We start from the raw sequence: 18396 nt of genomic DNA, 5'->3' as shown, positions 1-18396 counted from the left end.
TTTAAAACGTACATTCTGTCATTTACATGCTTCTGGTATTTTTTTTTTTAAATAAGCATTTTTTTAAATTTTATTTATTCAGAGAGAGAGACTGAGAGGCAGAGACACAGGCATAGGGAGAAGCAGGCTCCATGCAGGGAGCCCAACGTGGGACTCAATCCTGGGTCTCCAGGATCAGACCCCGGGCTGCAGGCGATGCTAAACTGCTGCGCCACCGGGGGTGCCCCATGCTTATGGTATTAAAGGTTACCTTCTAGTCGTTGTAATTTATCATTCTCACCACATGAAATTACTGAAGACATATTCTACAGTTTGTAATGGTATCTTCAGATACACTCCCAAATGGAAAACACCATCAGGAGGTTGTCATTCTGTCATTATTTATCATTCTATATTCCTTCTTTCAGATACCCCATGAACTTAGTGGTTTCCTTGCGATCCCAGACATGATGTCGTTCACGCCGAACCCTTCAAATAGGTTTCTAAAATGGAAACAAACACTCCTGTAGGATCCTAAACCTTTGTTACATAACACCAAAACACTTGAAATTATGAAGTCATTTTAAGTACTGGGTTTTGTCAGCTGTGTTGGTTATTTAATGCAGATTGATTTCAATCAGGATGGGAAATTCAGCCTTAGCCAAATATTTGGTGAACCTTCCAAATCTTTTTTTTTTTTTTTTTAAATAAAGTAGGCTCTATGCCCAACATGGGTCTTGATCTCATGACCTTGAGATTAAGAGACCCAGGCAGTACAGACTGAGCCAGCCAGGTGTCCTTCTTGTGAGTCTTTTAACCTAAATGTACCACTTACCACTTTTAGTTTTTATTGTTCACTTGGTGAGGTTGCTAGGCCTTTTGTCTATTAGAATTTGCTACAGGTAGTTCAATAGGCTATGCACTCCAAATAGTTGTTCTCCCTGGTGATAAAACAAAAAAGTATTCCTGCTGTGCATCACCCCCCTCTTCCCTCTTGGCAGGGTAGGGGGGGAAGGGTTGAGGCAAATGAATTACGACTGTGCTCTATCCAAATGCTTGTGGAGGGTTCTGGAGAAAATCCCTCCCCGTGTGCTTTACCTGAGTCTCCACCCTCAGATCTCTAGCTTTTGAAAGTACCATGGATAGGGAAGTTGTTTTCCTTTCAAAGAAGGACGTGTAATAATCATTTTTCCCATGTCAGAGTGTAGAGATGAAGCATGAGACCAGACTGATGGGCCCAACCCACAAACCACTATATTCTGTGGGGAGGGGATCTCTAAGGGGTAAGGCAGGGTTTTTCTACATCTTGTCCCATAACCCACTCTTGGGATAGGGTGCTGAGGACTGTCCCAAGCAATGGGTTGTGACAGTAGCCACAGGGATTGTTGGGGGAATAGCTACAGACCTCCTGCTCCTAAGCTTAATCCCACCCCATTCTGGGCTGATAGGATTTTATTTATTTGCTGCCTTGGACAACCGCACCTTGGGCCCCACTTTCTCCAGGATGCCAACTGCACTAGCTGTGTGCGAATGACGTGTCCTGTGCATGTTAACTTTTTTTTTCGTAATATAAATATTCTGGTTTTTGTATTTTTGTGTATTTTAATCTTAAGGCCCTCGTTCCTGCACTGTGTTCTCAGGTACATGAACAATCTCAGGGATAAGTCAGCAGCTCCAGGTCTGCACAGCAGGAATTGTTGAAATGGGGCAGATGCAATAGAACACATTGGGTGATGTGTGTCTGATCCTGGGTTCTTGTCTCCCCTGCTTGCTGCCCCCTCTAGTGATTGTATTTGTCTGGGTTTTGTAGGTTTTCATGAATAGCTGATTGGGTGATTGCTAGGTGGCCTGCTTTGTGTAAATATAATGTGTTGGTCTTCTCCATGTTCTTTTGGGGTTTTATTGTTTACAAACTCCTTTTCTGTATTGAGAAAAATAGCCAAAGCATCTTTGACAAAAGGTTCTGCACCAGGAAAAGAAACTGGAACATAGCTTGGTGACCCCTCTTAAAGTGTGGCGGCCTTGGACTATCCTTTTGTATTCCCTTCCTGTATTTCCTTTTTTGGGCCAGATCTTCTGTCCTAAAAACTTAACTCCTACCCTACCCTTCTCCTATCCCCCCTCCCAAGAAAAGGCCCCACACATACACATTTCACATTCTAAAGAAGCGAAGAACACTTCCTCCCTTGTTCCCAATCTCCTGTGTCAAGACCATTCCTTGATGTGATTCATACTAATACACTTGTATTTGGATGGAACAAACCTACTTTAATCTCTCCAGGCTGAGGGTAGAGGGAAGCAGAAGCAACGAGGGGGGCCTTGAATGTAGAAAGTAGGGTCAGGAGACCAAGAAAGGAAGATGAATGTATATCCAAGTCACTCAGGAACTTTTATGCAGGTGCGAGAAACTTCTGTCAAAGTGGCCACAAGATTGTTTAATAGGAGATGGACAAATGTAACTCCATGTTTACTGCTAGAAACCAAAGCTTTGTGAAATCTTGAATTTATTGGGGCGAGGAGGGGGGTGGTAGTAGGAAAGCTGTACCTATCTGTTCTTAACCTGATCCTTTCCCCTCATTTCTGAACTGCAGGAGACTGAGCCCTCTTGGGCTTTAGTGACTCCATCTCTGGGGAATGTTTATTTGATGGTTGATATTGCTGTGCCAGGTGCTTCCTTTCCCACTTGCTATTGTCTTGTAACACACATGCTGACCCGTTTCCCTTCTCTCTTTACCTTGGGAAAATACAATGAATAGAAACCTATTGGTACTGGAAAAAAAAAAAAGAAGAAGAAGAAGAAGAATTTGCTACAGGGACGCCTGGGTGGCTCAGTGGTTGAGTGTCTGCCTTCGGCTCAGGGCGTAATCCCGGGTCCAGAGATTGAGTCCCACATCTGGCTCCATGTGAGGAGTCTGGTTCTCCCTCTGTGTCTCTCTCTTTGTGTCTCTCATGAATAAATAAATAAAATCTTTTTTAAAAATTTGCTACAGTGTAAATGTGGCTTGTTGATTCTTTCATGCTCAGGCTCCCCCCACATTTCTTGTACATTAGCCTTGTTCAACATCATGAAACATCAGAGAAATGCAACCAGGACCACAGTGAGATAATGCTTCACGTTTACTTAAAGAGTTTAAACTTAAAAAGATTAACCTTACCCAATATTAGCAAAGATACCAGAGAACTGGAACTCTCATACATTGCAAGCGGGAATACAAAAGCAATAATCATTTTCCATGACAACTTGGTATTCTTTAAGAGGTCATACATCCATTCACCTACACTCAGATTCCAGTATGGACAAGAGAAAGGAACAATACCAATAGGAACAGTGGTATCCAAATCCAATAGCAGTTTTTTTTTTTTTTCTCTTTTCTTTTTTTTAAGAAGGGTTTTTAGGGATTTGTGGGATGGCTGCAATTTTATTTATTTACTCAGAAAGCCCCAGCAGGGCAGAGGTGGGCAGTCGCCAGGGAGGGAGGGTGGGGCAGAGGGAAAGGGAGAGAGAATCTTAAGCAGGCTCCACACCCACAGCAGAGCTCAACACAGGGTTCACTGGGCTTGAGCTCACAACTCTGAGATCGTGACCTGAGCCCAAATCAAAAGTCGGAATGCTTAACCAACGAGGCACCCAGGCGCCCCTTCTGCCGCAGTTTTACCTACAGCCATCCAAACTGGAAGCAATTAAAATATCCATAAACACATGAATGCATAAATAGTGCATTGTCGATAAAACATACTTCTCAAAGATACAAAGAATGGACTGCTCATATAAGCATCATAGGTGAATTTTAAAATGAGTATGTCACATGAGGGGACCCAAGGAAAAGGAGGACGAAACGCTTTAAGACTTCAATCATATAAATTCTAGAAAATGCAAACTTATCTAGTATAATGAGAAGCAACTCAATGCCTGCCTCCAGGAGAGATTATTAAAGGTCACAAAGTAAATGCGGGGGTGATGAAAAGGCTTATTAATCATGATTGATGGCTTCATGGGTTTATGTGAATGTCAAAATGTCAAATTGCAACAATTTAATGATGGACACTGAATGCCATTTACACCTTATTATAACTTAAGAAAAGTATATGATTCAAGTTGTCTGGATTCCATACACTTTAGAACAAGTTTGCCACCATAGTGACTCCACCGTCTGTCTCCTCATCAGAAGGAACTTGCCTCAGTGGTAGCAAAAATAGGTGAGCAGTGAAGGTGTTTCCAGTTCATTAAACAGGGATACTGGCTGAGTCACAAAGACCTCATTGCTGCACTAAGAGATCTCTGCTGTCTCTGTCCTGTTTTGCTACCACGCACAGTAATGGCCTTTGGACAGCCCAGAGGCACCAAGGAATCCACAAAACCTTTAGAGTATTTTTTCTGACAGGTCCTCAGCTACACAAGATAGATCCTTCTGGAGGTCCTGAGAATTTCTGAACCTGCCCATCCTTCATAGTCCTGGTGCCTAAACATTGTGCATGCTCTTCTCAAAGAGGCACATTCCAACCACTTTCTTGGTCTCCTGCACTATTAATCCAGTGTTTCTGGGACCATGATCATTCCCCTGGCATTACACTCTCAAAACTAGTGATGTTACCCTTCAGAATGCAGGATACCAAGACCCATGGCTCTGCTGCTGGGCCTGGGGAATAGATTTCCTTCACCAGCGCTGAGCACCATGCCATCCATACCCCCCGTGAACAAGAGAACAGGATCATGTTGCTCAGAAGCACTGAAGGTTGTCAAATAACCAACAACTGCCTCCTCTTTGGGTTGAAATGCCAACCCCACAAAACATCCTGGCATCCAACTATAAGTTAGGACCACAGAGCCCTATAGTCTTTCCTTAAAGGCTCTGAGCAGCCAAAGGCTTTGAACAGCTATCTTCTGCCATCATACAGTCCCTTCTGAGGTACACAACTGTTCACTCCTTCATGCTAGCAAATAGTTGCTTTCAACACACACACACAGTGAACAGACTCCCCAAGATTAATGGTGGCTTAGGGCGGCTCGGGTGGCTCAGCAGTTTAGCAGCGCCTTCAGCCCAGGGTGTGATCCTGGAGACCCGGGATTGAGTCCCACGTCAGGCTCCCTGCATGGAGCCTGCTGCTCTCTCTGTCTGTGTCTCTGCCTGTCTCTCTCTCTCTCTCTCTGTCTCTCATGAATAAATAAGTAAAATCTTAAAGAAAAAAAAAAAACTAAAGACACTTAAAAAAGAAACAAGCAAAGATTAATATGGTGGCTTAAACAATATGATCTTTACTGTCACACAGCACGAGCGATGGGAGGCAGACTGTTCCTGGGTTGGTGACTTGGAGACTGGGGGATTGCATCATCATAGAGTTTCACAAGGACCACAATGTCCCCGAATAATGTAGTCCACCTTTTCAAATCACCAATAATCCTCTAGGACAAAACTGGGTGAGATCCATGCCTTCTCTTCAGGGAGGAAAAATGGGAAAGGAGTCAGCGCTCAGGCAACTCATTAGTCATCCAGCAACTGCCCTGACACTGGGGGATGGCCCTGGGCAGGTTGGAAAAGTACGATGCAGCTGCCGCACACCTGGGATTTATACAGATGTTTGAATGCGTGAGCTTCAACACAGGCAAGTGGCACCCTCACAAGGGATCTCTTCCAGTGTTGTTACATTCCACTTATAAATACCTGCACATTTAAGGTAGTTCTCCCATCTGCAATTTGTGATATCCTCTGAGGTGAGTCCTTCGGGTGAAGGCTCTCCCAGAGTCACTGCATTCAGAAGGCCTTTCACTACCATGAGTTCTCTGGAGTGCAATGAGGCTAGCCTCTGGTTGGCCACTTCCCACAATTGCCACCACATTCACAGGCTTTCATTTAAGGAGATAACGTGGTGTTGTAAGAGCTTGGACTTCTAGGTAAATATTAGCCTACGTTCAAATACTCACAAAGCCTTTTTCAATGTGAAAATTTGAATGGTCACTGAAATGGAAGACACGTCAAACGTTTCCCAAAGTCACTGTACTCCTAAAGCCTTTATCCAGTGTGCACTTTTCCGTGCTTAATGAGGCTAGAACTATGGCTAAAGGATTTGCCACATTCGTGGCACCTGTAAGGTCTTTCTCCAGTGTGAATTCTCCTGTGTTTAATGAGGCTGGAGTTTTGAGTGAAGGATTTTCCACATTCACTGCACTCATAAGGTCTCGATCCAGTGTGTACTCTCTGGTGTTTGAGAAGACTGGAACTGTAAGTAAAGAATTTCCCACACTCGCTGCACTCATAAGGCCTTTCTCCCGTGTGAACTCTCCGATGTTGAAGCAGCGCAGAGCTTTGGCTAAAAGATTTCTCACATTCGCTGCACTTATAAGGCCTTTCTCCACTGTGAACTCTACGGTGTTCAATGAGGCTGGAGTTTTGAGTGAAGGATTTTCCACATTCGCTGCACTCATAGGGCCTTGATCCCGAGTGAACCCTCTGGTGTTTAATGAGACTGGAGTGGTAGGTAAAGAATTTCCCACATTCACTGCACTCATAAGGCCTTTCTCCAGTGTGAACACTGCGGTGTTGAAGGAGTGCAGAGCTTTCACTGAAGGATTTCCCACATTCACTACACTCATAGGGCCGTTCCCCAGTGTGAATTCTCCGATGTTTAATGAGGTTGGACTTGTTGCTAAATAATTTCCCACATTCATCACACTCGTGAGGCCTTGCTCCAGTGTGAACTCTCCGGTGCTGAATGAGGCTAGAGCTCTGCCTGAAGGACTTCCCACATTCCCCACACTCGTAAGGCTTTTCCCCAGTGTGCACTCTCCAGTGGTCACTGAGGCTGTAGCTTTTGCTAAAAGATTTACCACATTCACTGCACATGAAGCATCTTTCTCTAGGGAGGTCTCTCTGGGGATGAACAAGTGCATGTGTGCAAGTGAAGTCCTGTGTGCCTTTTCCCCAGTTGTGTTGTGCTTTCCTTCCATGAGAGGATGCCCCGTACTCTGTTCTCCTGCATGACTTCTCCCTGGCGTGTGTGGCCTGATGCTGGAGCAGTCTTGAGGTGGCCAAGCTGTCCCTCACAACCTCCCCACAGGAAAAAGGTTTCCCTGATACACAGAATTCATGATCCTTCACAAAAGAGGCTCTGCCCATGCTGCTTCTGAAGCATTTCTCTCCAGTGTGCTGCTTCTGGTGCTGAAGGTTTGCACCAAAATACCACTGTTTCTCACAGGCCCCAATCTGGTAGTGATTCTGTCCACAAAGTGTTGCCTGGTGCTCGGTGGAGAGCAAAATGTCTCTCAGGTCCTGGCCACACACCTCACGAGGATGGGCCTCTTGGGGAGACACAACTGCCTTCAAAATCCTGACCTGTGACACTCCTTGCACAGACACTCTCTGCTCAGGGGCCTCCTCATCTTCTGCTCCAAGCCAACAACCTGAAAGCAAGAAATGCTGGTGAAGTGCATGCTGCCTTTGGTGGGAGGGGGCAGCTCCTATACGAGCTACAAATGTGTGTCTAACAAACCCAGGAACCAGTGAATGGGATTGTTTGCAGGACTGGGGAGATGGTTCAGGTTGAGGATGGGGCTGCTTAGCAGTGGCAGGCTACAAAGAGCACAGAATGGGAGAGGCCTCATGAGGTGAAGGATGCAAGCATGTGGTGTGACAAAGAGGAGAGAGATGGTCTGCAATTCATTCCTCTGCAAACAACTTTCCAAAGAAACGTATCTCCTACTGACACACCTATTCCATGCAGAAGGGTGTGTCAAGACCCAAAGAAATAGGACTGGAACCTGGCAGGGGGTGTTCAAGGACTGCTTAAGAACACAGGCACACCTCTTGACATACAGCAGCCAATGTGCAAAGTACTGTTGGTGGAGTGGCAGGAAAAACAAGTGAGATATGGATCCCAGAAATGTGAGGTTCACCTCAGGCCAGAAGCAAGAGTAGAAGTGAGAAGTAACAGACTTGACAAGTTGGCAAAGTGCCAAGAAAGGGGAAGAAAAGATAGAAATGAAATGTGGACTCTGGCATCAAAATACTAGTCAAACAGAACGGGCTTCTGGTATGATCTGAACACAGAGCATCTCCCCCAGGTACCACTGCAAGCCTGGCTTCCTCTGAGCCATCATGTTGTATGTGGGTCAGTGTACCCACTGTGAACCACCACAGGCTCTCCAATCCAACCCCACGCCCATAATCAGCAAGTACATGGCAAATTTATGATACAAGTGCTAAGGAAAAGACAGGACAGATGAGCAGCCATCAGTATCCCAGAACAACGCAGCACACGACAGCCCATGGCAAAGAGAACTAAATAGTCCCCAGAGAAGTCTGGACAGGGTCTCACGAGAACAGCCCATGCTCCATAGAAGTAGTAACTTTGTCAGAGACAGCAAGTCCTGACATAGGCAGGCATGAGGAAGCCTCAGCTAGAGAAAAGCAGCAGACCTGGAGCATGCAGATATCCTGCATCTAGACAAAGTCACCCAGTCAGGGAGAGGGCAAGAAAGCTGATATCCATTAGGTTCACTGCAAGACTCCTGACCCCGATTCCTTCCCTGAAAGGCAGCAGGAAAGCTAGTGTTGGGGCGGCTGCTCAAGGAAGGAAGGCAGTTCACTGACCTCAGCCTTAGCAACTACAGCACCTACCCCTAGAACCGGGGAAGGAAGCAATGCTCATGGCCCCTATGCAAAGACAGACTGCTCCTGGGGACAAAGGGAAGGGCAGAGACTAGCTCAGGGCACAGGGGTGGGGTTGAGGGTCTTACCCAAGGAGGTTATAAGTGCCAAGTTCTCCAGCATCACATCCTGGTACAGACATCTCTGAGCCTCATCAAGGAGACCCCATTCCTCCCAGGAGAAGTACACGGCCACGTCTTCAAAGGTCACCCTGCCCTGGCATGATGGGGACAGATGAAACCACAAAAAGCCCCTCTCCCAAGAACCCATTTCCCTTTTCCCACCCACATCTACCCTATGCCCATCCTCCCCCTGATCTCCCCATCTGACAGGAGAAACCAGGCCCCAGTGCCTGGGTGCCATGGCGCCACTGTCTCCTCATGGGCCCACTGATCACAGGGCCCGCCGACACAACAAGAGGCAGGTGGACAAGTACACATCTAAGTTGCAGACCTGGCACAGAAGGATCCTCCCGGCCACCCAGGCTATTCCGCTGAATACCAGGGCCCTGGCATCACCAGGCATACTCCCTCTCCAAGTACACAACATTCTTGAAACTGGAGCCCAAGGCCACATGCCTATGGTCATCACTGCCTCACTGTCCCACACCACAGGAATCTCCCTGGCCTCCCCACATGTTACTTGTATTTTAATCACCTCCTCTTCAACCCACTGGTGAGTGCAGGAGTCTCATCTTAGGGTTATGGGGATGGCCAAACACACGACACCTGACCCTGTACAGAGGAGACGGATAGCACTTTATTAATCACATATATTCACAGCCTGGGAGAGGAGGACACCACACCCCACACAGGCCCACATGGGGGTGGCACTCTCAGAAAGAGTGAATAGCTGGGAGCTGTAGGATCTGAGCTTTGTGGGATCGAGAGGGTGAGGTACCTCCTGGTTCCTGTAAGAGGATGTGATTGGCTTTTCTGAATAACTCCATGGGCTGGTAGGGAACTGAAACCCATACAAAGGATAAGCAGGGGGATGCCTGGGTGGCTCAGTGGTTGAGTGTCTGCCTTTGGCTCAGGTCGTGATCCTGGGGTCCTGGGATCGAGTCCATAGGGACTGGGATCAGGCTGCCCACAGGGAGCCTGCTTCTCCCTCTGCCTATGTCCCTGTCTCTCTGTCAGTGTCTCTCATGAATAAATAAACAAACAAACAAACAAACAAATAAATAAATAAATAAATAAATAAATAAATAAATAAATAAATAAAATCTTTCAAAAAAAAGGGGGTGGGTGGGTGGGATAAGCAGGAAACACACCTTTGATGAAAGGCTGTTTCTTTAGGAGACCTTGCCAACGGCAGAAGAGCAGGGAGAACTTATACTCACACCACGAGTTCCTCCACCTTTCACCAGACATAAAGTCATAACAGGGAACCTGTTATGTTTTAGGAACCGTATGTAGATCTCAGGATACCTCCTCTCAAGGTCCTCCTCCACCTGTACTGCACTTGTTGTCCCCTCAGCAATCACAATCTCCCTCTGTCCTGACCCTCATCCAAAGCCAAGGTTGCTGGGTGGCCGACCCCAGGCTTAGTGACTCTCACAGGTGATCACATCAGCACATTACACATGACCTTATTCCTCCAGGATGAAATACCCCAGGCCCTACTAAAGTCCTCACAAAACCCTGGTGGAGTTCAGAGTGGAGACGCACTAGCGTAGTGCTGAGTGTCATCATCTTGTCTTAATTCCTCCTCAGCTCCGGATCCCTCTTCTGTCTACTCTTCTGCTGGAAACCTTGGCCACCTGCCCAGGTATCCAGTCTTGGATGCACTCTTCCTTCATGGCCACTCACATCCCTCATCTCTGAAGTCATACAATCACCTAAGTATTCAGTCCTGGTTCCCTTTCCCCCCTCAACTTCCTGGCACCAGAAGAGCTTTATCACCATAACCAGAAGACTGCTCCTCACAAATGTGTCTCACGGCTCACTCACCCGGGGCCACACAGGAGCCATGATGGTTTTAGATGTCTCCCTTCTGAACCCCTCCCCAGATTTCCAGACCTGTGTGTTTTAGACTGCTCACTTAATGTATCCACTCAGTGCTCTCCAAAACATCTCCCACCAACATCACTCATCTCAGCTGATGGAGCTTCCATTCCTACAGCTGCTAAGAAAAAATCCCCTAGAGATAACCCCTGAATCCTCCATTTCACCCTGTCTGTCCACGTAGAAAATACAGTTGTCACTTTTTAAAACACATATCCAGAATACAATGACATCGAATCCAGCACTCTGGTCCAAAAACCCTCACCTAGCCTATGACAGTAGCCTCCACCCTGATCGTCCTGCCTCCTCCCTCAGCCCATAGTCTATACTTCATGCTATGGCGGGATGGAGCCTATCAGGACCTTGGTAATACCACATGGCTGCTCATATCCAAGCCTCCCGTTACCACCAGAGGACACACCCAACTTCCCAGGCAGTTATTCCAGTCCCGATTCCTGTTCTTTGCTCCCACCCTTAAGAAAAAAGAACGGTGGTTTCCTAGACAGTTCCAGCTGAGTGTTAATTCAAGCATGTGCACACCGTGTTTGATGCTCCTGGGATAACCATGCACACACCGGTTGTCAGAATGGCACTTCAGAGTCCCGGGACCCAACAATGCAGAAGACAAGCGGGTGGGGCTCAGGTCAGGGCCAGTGAAGGCGTGGGCCACCTCACACTTGTTCGTGTCGGCTCCATAAGCGCTTCTGCAACCGCGGGAATTGGGGAGAGTCCAGCCTTTGACCGAGTCCACGGCGGGTTCCACGGACTCAAAGCTCCCTGTACCCTTGCCCGGCCCAGAAGACCAGGCCTGCGCTGGCAGGCAAGCTGTGTGCCTCAGCGCTCACTGCCGCCCCTTAGGTGTGCCCCTCCCCTGCAGCCCGCTCCCGCGCGCCGGCGCTCACACACGGGGCCCCCGCCCACCCGCGCCTGCCTCTGCGGGACACGGGAGCCTGGGCCGCAGGGACGCGAGCAGACGACCGGCGCTCAGGCCTCGAGGATTTGCGGCGGGGGGGGGGGGGGGAGAGGGAGCGCGGGGAGGGCGAGGAGGGCCCAGGGGACGAGCGTTTACCTGCGTCGGGACCCTGGACGCCGCCGCCGTCATCGGACTCGGGGTGGGGAGCGGACAGCCGGCCCGGGGGTCCCTGTTCTGTCCCCGGCGCGGGGCAGCCCCGGCGGCGTTTCCGAGCCGCGGACTCGCAACCGTGCAGCAGGGTCAGCGGCTCCTTGGGCCCCTTCTGTTGCGTCAGGTCAATCTGAACGCAGAACGCCAGAGACTCCCACCAGGTGAGCCAAAACAAGAGTAGCTGTCATGGCCGCCCTGAGGAGACAGCAGGAAGTCCCGCCCTCGCGATGGGGCCACACGCGGAAGAGCCTCTCTTTAAGTTCTCATTGGAGAGCGACGCTGCCACTCGACTCCGGGCATTTTGGGTAAAGTAGTCTCCGCATTTACGAAGGCCGGGGTCAGGGACATCTGGCAGGGAAGGCCCGAGCCCTGCAGGTTAGTGCGTCTGAAAAGGCCGATTCTGTTGTTCTTCGCTTCCTCTTTGAGAGAATGTTATCATAGTCTTGCGCAGTGGTCTCTGCCACTGATCACCCAAATGTTTGGATACTTATTTCAGACCCAGCGAAATTCGCGGTCTCTTGGAGGCCGAGAATATTTCTGATGATCCTAAAGGCTACAAACCAAAGAAATACATCATTCCATAGCGTCTTTACGTCACAAGATGTCCTCGCTTAGTGGAAGTTAATAAACATTACCTTATTTCAATTAGTATCTCATGGTCCCATTGGTGACTGTGTCACGCCTCAACAATATAGGCAGGTGGGCCGACAGATGGCACCTAAGCTCTGGCCCTTCCATTCACTGCCACAACACCCCCTCTTTCCAGGCAGTGCTCCTGGGGTTCGTCAGGTCGCCTTTCCCAGACACCTCCATTACGTGGGCTCACCTTTACTGTTATGCCAATATGGGGGTCCTGGGTCATGAGTGCACAGACCCTTTCCGTGTGCACATTACTCTTGCTGACACACCTCTCGCAACTGCATTCCCACAGCCACAGCTCCTCCTTGCCCTACATCATACTTATCTCCTCCACCTCTCTAATTGCTACTCAGCATACATTGCCCAGAATACGCTTGGCAGATTCAGACAGGATCAAGTACTATCCCAGACTATGATTTCCCCATTGGCAGAGGCAGCCATGAGTCCTATCAAGAAGGCCTCCCTCCCTGTTCCTTGCTTCAATGTCGTTAACCAAGAATCAAATCAGATTCAGATCCCCATGGCTCTCCTGCGGTTGTCCTGCACTTGATATCCCCTCACCAACCTTGGGAGTCCTTGGTTGGAGCAGGGCAGAGAGGAGGGGGCCTCTGGGGGTGGGGCGATCCCTATCCTGTCCTGGAGTCAATCACCTTGATCCTTACCTGGCACTATGGGGAAAACCAGGAGGAGAATGGGGGCGGTCCTGCCCTAACATCATTCCTAGGCAGGGAATTGCCCCTCTGCTGGGCTTTCATTGGAGCAACTCACCTGTCCTTGGACCAGTGTTTTCTGGTTAATACAGGTCCCATTACTCCAGGGGCCTGTTGCGAAGGATGTCCTTAGTGTCATGTGCGGGAAAAGAAGAGGTCTTGGGTACCATAAGGGGCACTGGAAATTGCAGGGATTTCAAGGCAGAGGGCTGGGGACTTTGTGCTTTTTTAGAAGGGCCACAAGCATAATGCAGGGGAGGCATGTCTGCAATTCATCACATATATGTAGAGATAAAAGGGATGAAAATGTTTTCTGCTACCAAGTTCTCTCCTCAGACTTTTTTTTTTTTTTTTTTTTTTAAGATTCTATTCACTTATTCATGAGAGACACACAGAGAGAGGCAGAGAGGCAGAGACACAGGCGGAGGGAGAAGCAGGCTCCATGCGGGGAGCCGGACATGGGACTCGATCCCGGATCTCCAGGATCAGCCCTGGGCTGAAAGCAGCGCTAAGCTGCTGAGCTACCCGGGCTGCCCCTCTCCTCAGACTTTTATAACAAAAGACATTAACAAAAGAAAACCATAAGTTTATTAGTATGTATATCTCATATGTACATGAGAGAGAGTCTGGGTTGAATAACTCAAAGACATGGATTTGTTTTCAGTCTTACAGAACATCTTTAATGAACAGTACAATATTAGAGAAGTAGCAAGACAAGGGAAAAGTACCTGAGTCTCTAGGGGTGGCATATTGTGGGAAGGTAAGCACAGATAGATAAAGGATAGTTAGTAAGGTGTGTTTTGTAAATTCCTATGGTGCTGTCGCCAGGCTGATAAGGGTCTAAAGTTGTCTTTGGTGATTAAATTTAGTCCTAGTAAATTTCTTTCCAGCTTTTAGGCAAATAGGAGGAGAGCAGAGTGTTTTTTCTGGTTTTTGCTGCTGCTTATTGCCTTTAGTTCAAAATAATTCTGTGATGAGTGATAATGTGGAGTTACATGAAGAGGACCTCTAGTTCCACTGATGGAGTCAGATCTTCACACGGGAACTAAATAAATGATGAAGAGAATGTCAAAGAGCCCTAGGGATCCTGAAAAAACAAAAGCAAGGCATAGGGAAGACCCTAGAATTTGGGGCAACTTTACACTGGGCAACCCAGGAAGGGCTCTAAGAGAAGAGGATATGGGAGTGAGTCTGGAATGAAGTGAAGGAGGGAACCCATATGGACAACAGATGAATAAAATATTTAAGTCTTGACAGTGATTAGCATTACAATAAGAGAACACAGGGCCTCTCGGCCATTTACATCCAAAGAGACACCTCATTTCTGCAATTATTGTAGCCCAACGGTTTAGTGGACTCACTTTCCAAAATCAAGTAATTACCTTAAACAGGAAAATGGATTGTTATGGATTTGTTGGTGTATTTCAAATCCAACCATTTATGACTAAGTCAAGTTGTTGCTCCAGACAGTTGTTGTGACACGCTGTGCACAAACGCCCAGTTAGCCTGAAATCAGACTGCGCCTGTGCATGGTAGCTAGAATAGCATGCATAGTGATATGTACAGTTCTTCGAAATCCATGCCTATTCCCAGAACCCCACTTGAATAGTCCACACCCAAATAATAACCACCCTTAAGAATCAGAGCCCTGTATGTACCTGGCATGGCTCAGATCCTCCCCAGTGGGCGCATACTCAGTGTCCCTTGGAGTGTGTACTTTCACCTTGCAATAAAGCTTTTTCTGTCATACTTTACTGTGACTCATCCTTGAATGCTTTCTAGTGAGGGAAGTCAAGAGCCTGGCACTAGCTGGTGGTTGAGGTCTCAGGGCCCAAGAACTCCCCTAGTTTCCAGTAAGGAGGGCGATTGTTAGTATTCCCATTCTATACTCAAGAAAATATATAGCAAGGGCAGTGAGGAGATTTACTTCAGGTCACAGCCCTGGAGAAGGGCCCAAGTAGAATGCACTTTGAGGTCTCTGGTCTCTGCAGCTCTGCTCTTCTCTGTGGCTCCCTCCATGCAAATGACACAGGGTCAGTGGGATTCTGAGAAATTACACTTTATACTTCCACACTGTATCTCATTGGATTCCTGAAGTGGGAACCTCCCCGTATCACCTCTGGCCTGGATTTAGTACTTTAGTTTGGAAGTGACCCTCAAGGAGGGAGAAAGATGAAGTGTCCAGGAAAAACCTTCCTCTATATTGGGGCACAAAATACATATGGGTGGGGGTGGAGGTCTAGCGGAAAAGGGCCCGGGAAACCCTCCACTCATCCCACCTGTGCTTCGCTATCAGTGCTACTACTATTGGCATAGGAGCTTGTAGCCAGAGGGGATCATGAGAGGTGGCAACCAGAACAGGTGGCACAGCCTCAGCAGGATCCAACCCAGGTCCTACAAAAGAATAGAGATTGGTTTCTTTCTCCTTACTCCTCTTCCCTGCTCACTCTCAAAGAGCAGCCTTATTGGAACACAATACAACGAGATGGGATGACTCAAAAAATGTTGTCCCAAGCATCCAGAAGGATAGATATGCTATGGGCTGAGATTTTGAGGCTGTGTGTGGAGGAGATTTGGAGGAGCCATCAGGGCTTTTTAAAAAATATATTCCATTTTAGATATCTATTAGACCATGAGGTAGAATTTCAATACATAAGAAATAGGGAGAAGATCTTGAAATAAATTTCAAAACTCTATTTAGATTAGATATACTCTGTTTTAGCTTTTCTCTTTTTTTCTTTTGTCTTTCAATTTGTTTTTCTTTTATTCTTCCCTACTCCTCTTCCCTCTTTTCCCCGTTTTTTATCCCAAAAGCCTACCGCACCCAGTTTTACCAGGTGATCTCCCATCCAGATACTAACCAAGGTGGTACTAAAGCAGGATGGGCCGTGGTTAGCTTCCAAGATTAGACGAAATGGGACACTTTCAGGGCAATTTGACCATAGACTAGGTCTATCTTCAATAATAGCAGAAACAAACTTCAGGGCTGAATGGAAAGTGCAATGAAGAAAGCTTGTCCTCCCGTTTGTAAACTCTATTAACCACAGATTATTAGGGAGCCCCAAAACAAACCATGTTTAGGAGTAGATGTCAGGTAATTTCTAGAAATTGATACCTGATAAAAGTCAGTTACTAGTTAGTTGGGAATTGATTTTAAAGTAAAAACATTTTTAGGGGCGCCTGGGTGGCACAGTTGGTTGAGTGTCTTGACTCTTGGTTTCAGCTCAGGATCATGAGATCAAATCCCTTGTCAGGCTCTGAACTCAGGGCGGAGTCGGCTTGAGATTCTCCCACTCCCTCTGCCCCTCTCACTCATGCTCGCTCTCTCTCGCTCTCTCGCTCTCTCTCAAAAGAAAATAAATAAATCTTTAAAAAATATTTTAGCTTTCGGGGGATCCCTGGGTGTTGCAGCGGTTTGACGCCTGCCTTTGGCCCAGGGCGCGATCCTGGAGACCCGGGATCGAATCCCACGTCGGGCTCCCGGTGCATGGAGCCTGCTTCTCCCTCTACCTGTGTCTCTGCCTCTCTCTCTCTCTCTCTCTCTGTGTGACTATCATGAATGAATAAAAAAAAAAAAAATTAAAAAAATATTTTAGCTTCCATCTTAGAGGTAGTAAATAAGGGTTCAAACATGAAGACAGACAATTTTCCTATATAAATGTATTAGAATAGATTTTTACAATCTTGAACTGGACAGCTCATCATTAAGTGTTAATAGGAAGCCTTAAATTTTACTTGGCATACTCAAATCCATAAAATTAAAAATTCAGTTAAAGGTGGACTATAGGGCAGCCCGGGTGGCTCAGTGGTTTAGCACTGCCTTCAGCCCAGGGCCTGATCCTGGAGACCTGGGATCGAGTCCCACATCGGGCTCCCTGCATGGAGCCTGCTTCTCCCTCTGCCTGTGTCTCTGCCTCTCTCTCTCTCTCTCTCTCTCTCTCGCTCTGTGTCTCTCATGAATAAATAAATAAAATCTTAAAAAAAAAAGAAGGTAGACTATAACAAAATATAACAAAAACAAACTAAAAATAAAAATGTAAAAAATTTTATATGTGACAGTATGTAATGGACTGTGCTAATTTCAATGCTGTAACTAATCACATTGGTTAAAGAGCAAATAAAACAGGCAATGTAGAGATGGCTCTACATCTACATCTAAAGCATCTGCCTTCAGCTCAGGGTGTGATCCTGAGATCGAGTCCTGCGTGGGGCTCCCCGCAGGGAGCCTGCTTCTCCCTCTGCCTATGTCTCTGCCTCTCTCTCTCTGTTTCTCTCATGAATAAATAAACAAAATCTTTAAAACAAAAACAGGCAATATATATGAATGGTAATCCTTGAAGAATAATGATAAACACATGAAAATTTTCTAAGAAATGATCAAAATATTAACTAGATTGAAAATCATGTATATTTGAAATTCAAATATAACATGTTCATTTGCTGAAATTCTATTATGGCTTAATTTCCTCTAAAAGAAATTGTGCATAAACATTCTTGTCTAAAAAAAAACAAAACAAAACAAACAAACAAACAAACAAACAAAAAAAACAATGGGCTTCCTGGGTAGCTTAGTGGCTTAGTTGGTTAAGTGTCTGCATTCAGCTTAGGTCATGGTCCCAAAGGCCCCTCATTGGGCTCCTTGCTCAGTGGAGACCCTGCTTCTCCCTCTCCCTCTGCCCCACCCCCTGCTTGTGCACACGCGCGCGGGGGCTCTCTCTCTCTCTCTCTCTCTCTCTCTCTCACACGAGTAAATAAAATCTTTAAAAAAAGAAACAATAATTCACCATTTGTACTGTACAATTTGCAGTACTAAAAGTGGCCAGAAAATTTAAAGATCTTTGAAAACCATTCAGAGTGGAATACATAAATAGACATATGATACAATTACCTAATCTTGTGTTATTGTTCTTTTTAAAACTCAGTAACATTTTAAAGTACTGTTTTTACAGGATATTAAATTTAGAAACAGTTGAAACAAAGCACTGGGGGGTTTCTTGCACTTGTATTTCAGTTATTTTCAGTATATTATACATAATACGTAAACAAAATAAAGATACTCTCTCTTTTGGCAAATAACCATATAGAACAGAATTGCAAATATGGCAATATTTGCCATATGGAACATATCTTCCACGTACGATGCATATTGACTAGTAAGCTTTTTGAAAAAAATGGAGCCAATGAATGAATTTAACAAACGGGTCAGGTAAAGGCAAGTCAATGGATATTTTACTGAATGTTTGTAAATGAGGGAGAAAATGTGTCTTGTAGATTCTCACGAATTTAAACGTTCATTC

General features: G+C 46.5%; 1 protein-coding gene across 5 annotated transcripts; it reads right to left on the bottom strand.

Annotated features, from left to right (window-relative positions):
* Positions 1-3083: 3083 nt before the first annotated feature.
* On the bottom strand, positions 3084-11978 carry LOC112908786 (zinc finger protein 814-like). 5 transcript variants are annotated; one of them, XM_072764944.1, is made up of 4 exons: positions 11697-11972; positions 9279-9355; positions 8711-8837; positions 3084-7375 (listed from the first exon to the last, which is right to left on the bottom strand). In XM_072764944.1, exons 3-4 carry the CDS (start codon positions 8742-8744, stop codon positions 5988-5990), a joined length of 1422 nt encoding a protein of 473 aa, XP_072621045.1. In that variant the 5' UTR covers positions 8745-8837; positions 9279-9355; positions 11697-11972; the 3' UTR covers positions 3084-5987. The 5 variants fall into 5 exon arrangements, with proteins under 5 accessions (XP_072621045.1, XP_072621094.1, XP_025840139.2 ...); XM_072764993.1 differs by having other exon boundaries at positions 8711-8832; XM_025984354.2 differs by lacking the exon at positions 9279-9355.
* Positions 11979-18396: the final 6418 nt, after the last annotated feature.

This window comes from Vulpes vulpes, chromosome 1 (genome assembly GCF_048418805.1).
Source record: "Vulpes vulpes isolate BD-2025 chromosome 1, VulVul3, whole genome shotgun sequence".
NCBI lineage: Eukaryota > Metazoa > Chordata > Mammalia > Carnivora > Canidae > Vulpes > Vulpes vulpes.
This window is presented reverse-complemented; position numbering and strand designations above follow the sequence as displayed.